This window comes from Cygnus atratus, chromosome 2, assembly GCF_013377495.2.
Source record: "Cygnus atratus isolate AKBS03 ecotype Queensland, Australia chromosome 2, CAtr_DNAZoo_HiC_assembly, whole genome shotgun sequence".
NCBI lineage: Eukaryota > Metazoa > Chordata > Aves > Anseriformes > Anatidae > Cygnus > Cygnus atratus.
Window position 1 is genome coordinate 41,772,464 of NC_066363.1, and position 13,290 is coordinate 41,785,753.

General features: G+C 36.5%; 1 protein-coding gene across 1 annotated transcript in view; it reads right to left on the reverse strand.

Annotated features, from left to right (window-relative positions):
• Positions 1-13,290, reverse strand: part of NEK10 (NIMA related kinase 10) — a 97,838-nt gene that overhangs the window by 7,072 nt on the left and 77,476 nt on the right. The window contains exons 30-34 of the mRNA XM_035556485.2: positions 11,611-11,711; positions 8,815-8,925; positions 6,944-7,052; positions 5,457-5,509; positions 5,312-5,367 (exon numbers count right to left, since the gene is read on the reverse strand). Coding sequence (XP_035412378.1) covers positions 5,312-5,367; positions 5,457-5,509; positions 6,944-7,052; positions 8,815-8,925; positions 11,611-11,711 — 430 coding nt within the window. The remainder of the gene's footprint in view (positions 1-5,311; positions 5,368-5,456; positions 5,510-6,943; positions 7,053-8,814; positions 8,926-11,610; positions 11,712-13,290) is intronic.

Sequence of the window (13,290 nt, forward strand, 5' to 3'; positions counted from 1 at the left end):
ACTGACACTGTCAAGTTAAATTGTTCAGAAATCCTGAAGAAATTGTCCCTGAAACGAAGAAATAGCTTTAGAAATTTTCAACTTTACCAATTAAGTTTGTGATTTTCTGATGTTTTCTGAGGACTTTCGAGCCTTATAGAATCACAGAATGGTTTGGGTCGGAAAGGACCTTAAATATCATCTAGTTCCAACCCCCCTTCCATGAGCAGGGACACCTCCCACCAGACAAAGTTGCTCAAAGCCCCATCCAGGCTGCCCCTGAATACTTCCAGGAATGGGGCATCCACAGCTTCTCTGGGCAACCTGTTCCAGTATCTCACCACACTTGTAGTAAAGAATTTCTTCCTGGTATCTAATCTAAATCTACCCTCTTTTAGTTTAAAGCCATTACCCCTTGTCCTATCAGTATCTGCCCGTGTAAAAAAATCACTCTCCATCTTTTTTATAAGCCCCTTTTAAGTACTGGAAGGCTACATCAAGGTCTCCACAGAGCCTTCTCTTCTCCAGGCTGAACAGCCCCAGCTCTCTCAGTCTTTCTTCACAGGAGAGGTGCTCCAAGCCTCTGATCATCTCTGTTCCTCCACTGGACCTGCTCTAACAGGTCCACATATTTCTTGTGCTGGGGACTCCAGACCTGGATGCAGTGCTCCAAGTAGGGCATCATGAGGGCAGAGCAGAGGAGGACAATCAGCTCCCTTGACCTGTTGGCCATGCCTCTGTTGATGCAGCCCAGGATGCAGTTGGCCTTCTGGGCTGCAAGTGCACACTGCTGACACGTCAAGCTTTTTGTCCACCAGAACCCCCAGGTACTTCTCTGCAGGGCTGCTCTCAGTGAGTTCTTCTTCCAGTCTGTCCTCATGTCTGGGATTGCCCCAACCCTGGTGCAGCACCTTGCACTTGGACTTGTTGAACCTCATTAGGTTCACATAGACCCATTTCTCAAGATTGTCCACTTCCTTTTGGATGGCTTCCCTTCCTTCTGTTGCTTCAACTGCCCCACTCAGCTTGGTATCATCTGCAAACTTGCTGAGGGTGCACTCAATCCTATTGTCTGTATCATTGATAAAGATATTAAGCAGCACTGGTCCCAGGATAGACCCCTGCAGGACACCACTCATCACCAGCTTCCATATGAACACAGAGCCATTGACCGAAACTCTGGCTGTGGCCATCCAACCTATTCCTTATCCACTAACTAGTCCACCTTTCAAATTCATCTCTCCCCAATATAGAGATCAAGATTTCATGTGGGACTGTGTCAAAGGCCTTACAGAAGTCCAGGTAGATGACTGTCAGTCAGATGGTCTTCCCTTGTTGACTGATGCAGTCACTCCATCATAGAAGGCCACCAGACTGGTCAGGCATGATTTATCCTTGGTGAATCCATACTAGCCATCTCAGATCATCTCTTTGTCTTGCATGTGCCTTAACATTGCCTCGAGGAGGATCTGTTCCATGATCTTCCCAGGTACTGTGGTGAGGCTCACTGGTCTGTAGTTCTCTGTGTCTTCCTTTCCACCCTTTTTAAAAATTAGAGCAATGTTTCCCTTTTTTCAGTCACCAGGGACTTCATCTGACTGCTGGGACTTTTCGAATATGATGGAGAGAGGCTTGCCAACTACATCAGCCAGTTCCCTCAGGACCCTGGGATGCATGTCATCAGGCCCCATAGATTTGTACCCGTTCAGTTTCATCAGGTAGTCTCAAACCTGCTCTTCACTTACAGTGGGAGGGACTTTGTTCCCCCAAGCCCAGCCTTGAGGTTCAGGGACTCGACATTGTCAGCTCATGTAGAGTCTCTCACCCACCGCCACCCTCAGGTCCTTCTCCTCTGGGCTGCTCTCAATCCATTCTCCACCCAGCCTGTATTTGTGCTTGGGATTGCTCCAGCCCAGATGCAGAGCCTTGCACTTGGCCTTGTTGAACCTCATGAGGTTTGCACAGGCCCACCTCTCAAGCCTGTCCAGGTCCCTCTGGATGGCACCCCTTCCTTCCAGCATGTCAACCACACTGCACAGCTTGGTGTCAGAAAACTTGCTGAGGGTGCACTCAATCCCAACGTCCATGTCCGTGTCGCTGACAAAGATGCAACTGTTTTGGAATTCATTTTTTTCACAATTCTATTAGAAGACCTAGAATTGTGTTATGGGCAGAAGGGAAGGTAATTTGCCTTTCTGCTAGAGACACTACCATTCTTTATGTCCGTTGTGAAAGTCCCAAACATGCTGCATACTGAGGTTTGTCCTTCTAGCTTGCTTAAACTGTTTGGAGAATTTAAGATGAACCCTAGCATGTCTGCTAGACAAATGAATCATACAGAATTCAAAAGCTATTGAAACTGCACTGCTTGACTACTTGGACAAAGTATGAGAAAAAAAAATGCTGAAAGCTCTAAATAGCACTGAGTGAAGCATATTCTAGAAAATATGGTAAGTCCTCTGGAAATAGAGAGAGATACTCCTGACAGTGAAAGCATGGTGTACCAATTTTCAGAAAGAGAGAGAAAGATATTAATTTATTTGGGAGTAAAACACTGTCTGGAAAAGAATTAACATAATAGTGACAGGGGAGCCAAATGTAATTATGCATCATGACAAATAATTCAGCAGCATAGTGAAAAATCAAGAGTGTGTATTGCTGCTGGTGGCAGATCAACAATTAGGTGTGGCTGCTCTGCATTTGCCAGCTAAAGCTAGGGCATGCTAGAATGACACACATGCACTGGAGTAGGTCAAAGTCTAAAATAGCTGTTACATGCACACATTTACAATTGTAAATAAGAAGCAAAAACAAGCAAACAAAATCAAATTTAGACAACATACTTCTAAACTTCTAAGGAGATTTTACTTCATTCCTTTCTCCCACTCCAAAATCACTTTTGGCTTTGCTACAAGTCCCATGACCAAAGTACAAATCAGCACTGCCTGTGAATAACACATTATCAGCACTACTGGAGAAGTTGTATGACTCAAAGGAAACACAATGTGAAGAAAGATGCTGAGCATTCACCGGCCTTCCTCTCCTGCCTTTATGTATATGTGAAGATGTACTACTTGCTCTTTCCCCCTACAGGATAAACATGGCATAAGGAAAAAACATCCTATACTACACTGTCATCCCATGTGGCTATGAAGAATATTTTCTTGTCTCCTCTGAAACAAAATTTCCCAAAATGTACAAAAATATTTTAAGATTCTGAAGAACAACAAATCCGTAGGGAATTTCGGCACAGCAGGAAAAATAAGTAGTCCCGAATAAATGCTGTCACCAGAAAAAAAACAATGTTAATTATTGCACTGCTGTTAGTCTTATGTGGCATTCCTGTGTTATACATTGTAAGTACTAACATATTTTTCTGTAATCTTTAAATGTCCTTTACATTTTTATTAATAGATTTATTATTTTCATAATAGTTTGTGCAAAAATACTCATGCCCATATTCAAGATACATCTGCATCATTACAGTAAATTACAATATGATGTTTTTTGCCAGTGCGTTAACTAAATGTCTATACACCACATTTATACATTTGCTAGATCTCAATGTTAAAAAGGACAGCCTTTTTCATATTGTTTTTCTAAGTTGCACAATATTTGATTTTTTACAGCTCCAAATATTGGGAGCATGTGATCAGGACAAAAATTCAAATACTAACATTTGTTAGACCTCATAGCTGCAAAAGTGATTTGTAAACATGATTCAATTTTACCCTGAAGGTTTAAAGAGCAAATTATTATTTTATTTTGGGAGTTCTGAATCATGATTTTTCAATACTTAACAGCTGGCAGCTGTAAGATATTTGTGAGCTGGAATTCCAATTTAGTGAGTATTCTATAAAAATATTCAGGCTAACATTTGAAACTTCTCAAGCTGTAGTCAATAAATAGTTCCACACAGAAAAATTTGCAGAGATAACAGATAACTGAAAAACATTACTGAAGAACCAGGAAATACAAAATCTTAAAACCTCTTAATATCAGAATTTAGAGGATTTTTTTTTCTGGTTTGTTTGGCCGTTTTTTTGTTGCTGATTTTAGAAAACCTAACTCCCAGGTGGTTTCCCAGGCATTAAGATGCTGATTGTTGCAAAGACAAGGAAGACCTGGTAGAAGCAGTGAATTTTTTTTTTTTTTCACTAAAGAGTACCTGAGGTAATAAATACAGGCTAGCAGGTAAAGAGAATGAGAAACACTAAGCTTATGTTCTGGACTATATGGACATTTTTCATATACTCTCTTTCTTGTGTTCCTCCACAGGTTCTTGCAGCAAAGACTTACCATCTCTAGGACAAGGCATACACCCAGTTTCAAAAACCTTCACTTTTTTTTTCATCCCCTGCACTTTTGTGCTAGCAACTACTTTTTCTGCTTTCTGAATTGTACTCAAACTTTTTACTACATATGCTAGCTTCATCCTTTCAGCCCCGTAAAACATACTTCTATTAAAATAAAACTTTCCTTCATCTCTGGTTTTATACAACTAAAAATTAAGGAGATTGCTGCCAAACTTCTACCACTCTATTGTCTGAGTGAAGGAAACAAATGTGGCCATGTGGCGAAAACAGCTTATATTAACTAAATGTACCATATCAATTTCTTCCAGTCCATGCATCCATGTATTATAATAACGATGCATTGCACTAACTTTCAACTGAAATTGCAATCATGCAAACAGGTAGATGATACATTTGCTTTTAGCACATCTTAACTTTTTCTTTTCAAATTGAACACTGTTGTGGTTTAGCCCGGCTGGCAGCTAAACACCACACAGCCGTTCGCTCACCCTCCCCCCTCCCTCTCCGGGATGGGGGAGAGAAACGGGAAAGTGAAGCCTGTGAGTTGAGATAAGGACAGTTTATTAAGACAGGGAAAATAATAACAATAATAATAATAATAATAATAATAATAGTAATAATGTGTACAAAGTGATGCACAATGCAATTGCTCACCACCCGTTGACCAATGCCCAGCCTATCCCCGAGCAGCCGGCCCCCCCACCCCGGCTAGCCACCCCTATATATTGTTCAGCATGACGTCAGATGGTATGGAATACCCCTTTGGCCAGTTTGGGTCAGCTGTCCTGGGTCTGTCCCCTCCCAGCTCCTGCTGCACCCCCAGCCTGCTCGCTAGCAGGACAGAGCGAGAAGCTGAAAAGTCCTTGGCTTGGTGTAAGCATTGCTCTACAACAATTAAAACATCAGCATGTTATCAGCGCTCTTCTCATCCTAATCCAAAACATAGCACCCTGCCAGCTACTAGGAGGAAAATTAACTCTGTCCTACCTGAAACCAGGACAAACACTCAGACTCACCTGTTTGAAGAGAAATTGTAATAACCACTTTCCTCTAGAACCTCTTCAATTATGGTCTACAAATTAAAAGAAATTCATTTCAGTAAATTATCTTTATTAAAAGCAATAAAATACATTAATACTTATATATATATATAAAGCTTACCTGCAACTGTTCATATGTCATCCCTTCTGCTATGTCAGAAGTGCCAACAATACCTTAAAATAAGAGGCAAATAATGTTATACTATTGAATCTGGTGTTTATGGTTCTTCATCATTTTTTTTTCGTTAGTTTTTCTTAGCAGTTCTCTAATGACATGACAGATAATTGTTAAGTTAGGTTATCAGCATTTTATTCCACTGATCACAATGACCCCTTGGCAAAAGCAGGAGGGATCTTAAGGCATTCCGTGAACATTTGAGTCACAAGATGTTATCACATTATAAAATGTCATAACTGATGGAAAAATATTGATTTTTAAAAAATATTTAATGTAAAGAACATAGCAATGTAACTTTCTTATTCTTCCCCACTTGCAATTTATAGTAAAAAGGGTACACTTGCAGCAGCAAATTGTGAGGACAAAAGTATCATTTGCAGGTTAAGAGAATCAAAAATTACCAATACTGAACACCTAATCAATTTGCTTTTTTTCTTTAAGAACAAAATTAAGTTCATAAGTTAAGTGACTGTTAGGGATTTGTTTCTTATCCAAATGTCACACTCAACACCTAGTATTATTCTTTACTTTTACAATAATCTGTGGAATTTATATGCCAGTTTCAACACAAAGGCCAGCAAAACCAAGGTTTCTCACCCTTCTTTCTGGAACAACAGTTTTTAACCATACTATGTCCTCTAGTTTATGATTTGCAGCCATAATTTTTCCTGCGTTTAGAAGAATGAAAATGGCACAAATGACAAAATGCAAGTTGTGCATTTTCCTTAGGCTACTTCAATACTTTCTTAGCTGTATTACACAAAGAGGCAAATGACAGAACAAGTCTCTGAACTAGTAATTATGGTTCCCCACCTGGGATGCTGCCTGTGATAGTAGGTTTGACTAAAGGTGGAGTTCATGACTTGTCTATGAGTAACGCTAGTGCAAATTATATTTGACTCTATTTATTTTCTAAAATATATGTACACATTTTACACTATATAGGTGTAGTATTGCACGTACATTTCCCTCTTCAAGTTTCCAGGGTTTGATTCAGATAGGTAAATATATCATGCCAGGATTACTAGTTTAAACATGACAGAACAACAAAGGGTTCGTAGTTTGTTTAAAAATCACGTGAAAAGACAGGCAAATCCTAAGCAGGATATTTTCAGTGACAAAAATTTCTGTTAATTTTCATGGTTGAACCATGTGTTATTTGTATCTTTGCTATTTCTTTATAATTTCAAAGTATGCTCTCTTAACTTAGTAGAATTTTCCACAATGGTAAACTACTTATCTTACCAAGAATTGAAAAACAAACTAACACACACACAGGGGAAAAAAAATGATCAGAAAATTCGTATAGTCAACAACTTTCCTGTCTCTAAAGATAGCTCTTAGATCAGAGCAGGAATTCTTCCTACTTCAGTACAATATCCTTTATTAGAAAAACATATGCCACTACCAATTTTTTGTTGTTTTGTTACCTTTTCTATCATCTGGAACTAATGTATTTGCAGCTGATGAGAGAAGTACCACATGACAATCTGCTGTAAAGATGTTGGGCTCAATCATTTCAGGAGAACCTTGGAGCAGCTGGGGGAGAAAAAAAAAAAAAAGAGAGAGAAAAAAGCAAAGGACACCTGAAATCTCCGCGCTTCCCTTTTGCCAACACATCAGACTTCTGTAAAGCAGTCTACCCTTTCCTATGTAAATCTGAGACAGGCAGTCTGCCTCTTTCTGTATTTCCCAAACTATCAGAAGTCAAAGGAAATTTCAATACATTTTAGATAAATGAAAAAGTAGTGAACACAATTATCAATGTTCTACCTTCTTCTCCCCTGAGTCACTTAGTGAACACTGCAATCTGTCAACCTGCAGTTTGTATAAAGCACTTTGTTACCTCCAAATTCAATTCATGTTACCCAGAATAGTTACAGTGGTGATTTTTGTAAAATTCTCAAAATGTATTTGTTCTTACTGACTTAAAATATGTCCTATTTATTCACTGATGCTTATCGGTTCCCCATCCTTCTAACTGTACTTTTTGCTGCTTTCTATTTCCTTTGAGGTAGAAATACCCAGAATTGCATTCAGCATTTCAAACATCTTCAATTTACTATCATTTACTTTTTAAATAGTGTTTTTCTTCCATTTTCTTCAGTCACAAATTCAATAGTTTTGAAGCTAACAATTTTACAGTTGAGAGCATTTATACATTCATAAATAAATAGGTTCCATTATTTCTGGGCAATTGAAAATTAGATTAATTTTCTAACAAATATTTCCTTTTTCTTATCACATTTTTGGGCACCCTTTCCTGGAAACATCCACTCAATACAGTAATAGAAAACATTTCCTTATATTTAGTGTTATGACTGAAATATGGGAATTGTTTAATGTAAATCCCAGGTTGATTTACAGAATAGCATATTTGCATAAAACTGATGGCTCAAAGAGGCATCTTTAACTACCTTTCAAATGCACAACAATGTAAACATTACATAGCCACTTTCCACGGAGCTTAGGCATCTCAGATAATTTAATACAAAAGTAGTGAGCAGATTTAGTAATTGGGGTGAGTCCATTCTGTAACAATTACTTGGAAGATTCCACAATTCAGTGCAAATAGGTGACAAGCAAATTAGGTTAGAAAGGGGTATTATGTCTCACATCTGAAGTGAATGTTAAGCAATTATCCTTGTCACCACATTTTATATACAGTAACATACCTAATAATTGCTTTGTCTTCAATTAAAAAATGAAATAGTTTCACAGTCTCTCACAGTACACAGAAGTCAATTTTCAGATCCTCTGCTGACTACAGTCTTCTCGGGATATTTTGAAGGACCATTTAGAAATTCTGATTTCATAGAATCATAGAATAGTTTGGGTTGGAATTTTAGTCACTAGCTCTTTCCTGTTTGGAAAGTGTCCAGCATGTCATTGGAAAACATACAGGCACGGTTCTTTAGCCATGCAATCATTGCAAATCTGCAGTATTTTTAAACTGAGGATTCTAAACTGTTGCTGATACTACACCATTATGGGACAAGGTATTCAATATTCAAGACACTCTGGATAGTTTATGTGCTTTCTGAAAGCTCATAGTTTGAGTAGGAAGACATTCCAAAACATGAATAATATTGGCAATTTAATAATAAATTATGAAGTGCTTATATAAATTAAGAGCTTATATTATTTTATCAGTTTTGCCACAGAAAATGTTACATTTTCCTTCCTCTTTGCTTTCTGAGCTCTAATGAGATGAATTTTGTTTTTGCTGGCCCTCTTCATTTACAATACATTTTGTAACGATCAGAGACAAACTTGAAAGATGGTAATTGACGTACTGCACCTTTTTCATTTCTGATTTCAGATTACAAGGATTGCTCTGCTGACTGAAGAGGGACTTCTTGAATCTTTCAATGACTCTCCTTTTCAAGTTGCACTGCAAAGCTGGAGGAAGCTATGCAACACAGAGAAACAAATGTTTTCACCACTCAATTACAGCTCCCATAAAGATCACCTAATCAGCAGTACCATTACTGAAAAAAGTGGCTACACTGCAAAAAGAAACATTAATGTTTAATAGCATGGTGACAGACAACAGTACAAAACCTGATTTAATGACATATTATAGTAATCTTAGTTTGCCCATTCTGTTAGGCTTGGCAGATCATACAAGTCCCTCTAACCTTGAAAGATCATTATATTAAGCCTAGTATGATTAATACTAGATTTGCCTCCCTGATTATAAAATCATTTTAAAACGGTTTTATGAGTAAATGTAAAGCTTTGGCTGTTGGTCGCAGCAGTCATATTGACAGTCACATCTGTCACCAATCCATTTGATGACCACTCTTTGGTATGTACCACCCTTTGGAAACCATCTCCCTACACTGTTTTTGTATAGTTTATTATACCCGCAGACAGTGTTTGTGAAAATTATTTTCTATTATTTAGCATACACTTTATAATCACATCAATAATGTAAATTCACAAAGTGCCACTCCACTGAATTCAGTAAGGTTTTTGACTATGCAAGGAAGCTTTCACCATTGATTCACATTCAAAGCACTATCACAGTATACTTTTTAAAGATTTTGTTCCCTTTGAAACAAACTACTGTTCTAAGATGGCTATCAATCTGGAACAGCTATATTGGCCTCACAGGAGTCACTCCTGGTTTGCTCTAGCAAACTAAGGGTCAAGGTTAAATCGTAAGCATTAAAGGACTTCATTAGATAGCTGGCTGCATACAGCTTTCTGTTACAGATAGATGCTACTGTGTTTTTGTGCAGATGAGACCTTATACATATGCTTTAAGTCAGATGTTGAACATTCATTGGCCTATATATGAGGAAAAAATGATGCCTTAGGAAAGGCCTGCAAGACACTCCGTAAACTACGTGCCACTGCAATGAACTATGTGCAGTTAATGTACCATCGACATACTGGGATATTCTGAAGCAACAGTGATAAAGGACAAATCCACTGCATGAGAAACTCAGAGTTGCCTCAGGCACTACTGTCCAATTTTAACTTCCGTTTTAATGAAATCAGATGTCAGATCAGTTTTCTTAAAAATGGCCATAATGCTTTTTTAAAAGCTTCCTCTTACATTATTTTCCAACAAATCAGTCCAACTCTTGTTCCCATGGAAACTGGATTGGGAAAGCTGCTTTGACTGCCAAGACCTAACAGTAAAGAACTCTCCCTTGTAAAGTTCAGTTTCAAATTGTCAGTTGAAATATGTAAGAGAGTTGTAGGAAACAATTATGTATTATTAAATATATATATATATTCTACCGTAGATTTGCAAGAATATAAGCAAGTACAAGAGAAGCATGTTGCACAGTGACCAAGTACAGGTGTGGACCCTGGTTTCTCTACCTTCTCATTCTGAGATCAACTGATACTGAAAGCATCAAAGTTGTTCAATGGCCCGTTTCAAGCAAGTCTTTATGTTGTTGTTAGCTCTCACTTATGAGAACTAGCACTAACTAGTAGGCCACTTGAGAAACACTTCTTCACCACAGAGGGTAGGTTCACTAATAAGCATCTTGGACACACTTATAATATTGCACAGAAAGACTAAACTGCCTCAATTCTGTTATCAAGAAAAGGGCTTACTATTCCAATAAGCTATGCCAACTCCGGTTATTTTAAATAACCATTTTTTCTTTGTTCATGACAATTGATTTCCTGTATTACCTGCTTCAAGAAGTTTGACAGTCCCAAAACAATAACAAAAACGCTTGACATATAAAATACACCTAATTTTAGTTATGTTATTATGTTTTAAACAAAATCATATAAATTTGGCTCAGCAATCTGAAATCCCCTGATGTGATATATGTGACTTCCTAAACATAAACCTTTCATTTTAGACAGCAAAATGATGTGGTTTTTTTGTTTGTTTGTTTGTTTGTTTAATAAAAACAACTTTTGCAAATAACTAGTCATCTTTCTGGAGTACAAAAAGTCTACTGTCATATTTTTAGTTGAGAGTTCAGTGCATATTTATAACCACCTCCATTTTTGTTTTGGAATCAGCATGAAATATCTTGAACCCTCTTTCACCACGCAACATTCAAAATTAATTTTAAAATAATTCTGAAGTTTGAAAAAAAAAAAACACTGTATTGACTTTTCAAAACATTTAAATTACAATATTCAGGATAAGAACTATTGCACTAGAAATCCTAAGAAATTATTACTAGGTTACTGATAGTAGAAATTATTACTTTAAATATTAATTAAAAATTAATTAATAAAATTAATTAAAATATTAATATAGAGAAAAGCATTTTATGTATTCTTCACATCAGTATACAGTAGTGACCTAAAATATTCGTATTGCTAACATGACAGAATGTTATAAAAATAAATTACTGTACAATCTATTTTTCTGAGGTGAACCAATGATTTTTTTTATGACTCAATTATTGCCATCCTCCACATACTAATATTCGAGGTTAGTCTTTATTTAAATGGTATATTTTTAAAACATCCTGCCATCTGCAAAAATGTCAAGTTCTGTTGTTTTTAAAGAACAGCAACTAAATTAGCAGTACTTTGCAGTATCATCTTTTTGACAACCGCAAATAACTAAAATGGATAGAATGTCAGAAGCAACGGTAATGCATACTTGAGTGATGAAGATAATTTTGTGGAGCTGAATAAGAATCTGCTGAACAGGGTCACTGATCTGACGCACCTTCCTTTGTGATACAGCAATTCCTGTCGATGCTGTAGATGACAACACTAAAATCAGGACAGCTCATTTTGTTGCCTTTATATATTAATCGTGTGCACTGCTTAAAATCTGTAGATGTAAATATTCAGTTTTCATTATGCATGACTTGATTTTCCAATAGTGTTGGGAACAACATAAAAAAGGGGGGGGAGGAAGCCAGGCTAATCTAAAAATTTTTAAGTTTATATAATGGAATTAATAATGGGCTTCCAAAGAAAAAACCTCTCTCAATTCACTTACACTAAGTTACTCAGAGATGAAACATTAATATACCTCATTAAACAAACATTTTTCTACATTTATTCATAAAGACACAATAAATAGAATTTTCTTACTTGAACTGAAAAAAATTGTTCCATGTACTAAATCACATTTTTATTTATTTAAGTATTTTGATGTTTTAAAGTTAATTCGCTTTTTACCCTACAAATTCCAATAAGAACGTTTTATGTGCACAATTTGGAGGAAAACAAATATTAAAATATATTTTCATGTTGCCTTATAGTGGTGTGTGTTGCTTTTATCACAGCTACTACTCATTTCCAACATCTAGTAAGATCATGTTTTGAGAGAAAAATCAAAAAAAAAATTGCAAGAAGCTATAAATTTTCTGTGTCTTCTCTATTTTACATTGGAAAATTAGTGGTTTCTGTTCTTTGTTAGAAGTTCCTCCCCAACAGAGATCACCCTATCTAAAGGGAGGAATTTATTGATGGAGTCTGTGGAAGGGAACTCTTATAAGCATTCTCCATGATCAAGATGTCATCATCATGAAGCACATAACTGGAATGTCTCATGGTTAGAATAAAAGATCATCAATACCAAGCAAAGATTAAAGCTTTAAAAATTCCTCCCCCCCACAAAAGAAAGAATACAGACAATTGGTCCGTATTACAGACTACATACTGCTTTCACTTGTAAATTCCATAAAAGGAGCAGTGTAAACTTGTGCATATAAAGGAAAATTGTGTTTTTAAAACTTTCAAGTGCAAAATGAGTTAGACATTGATAGAAAAATGCATAGGGTTAGGCAAACAGCAAAATGGGGTCAAGCAAATCAGAAAATATTAATACAGATTCAATTTTCACATATATACACATTTAATTACGAGTTTGCACATTACATATACACTATGTATAACTAAAATTTCATGCTCTGACATGGGATATAAAGTTGGCCCATTTGAAGACAGAGGAAAATTCCTGTCAAATTTAGAATTTCAATATTTTATCATGCTTGGAAGGTATTCTGTCTCTCAATATATCTCCAGACATTATAATTTTTCTAGGCATTAACATTACCAGTTATTACCAGACCTATCAGAAGAGAAAATACTCATTGCCTAATTAATAAGAAGAGATCAGGAAAGTGGAGAAACTTCTTTGAGAAAAGATTGCTAAAAAAAGTTGTTTCTAATTTTTCTTCTGAAACAGATATTCCAAAAGCTGTACTTTTTTTTCCTCACATTTTATTTGAACATTTCCTTTAGCTATTACTTAACATCACACACAATAGGTATAAATACACTAATTCACAAACAGTGCACACATAGGCTTATATCTAATTGCTTA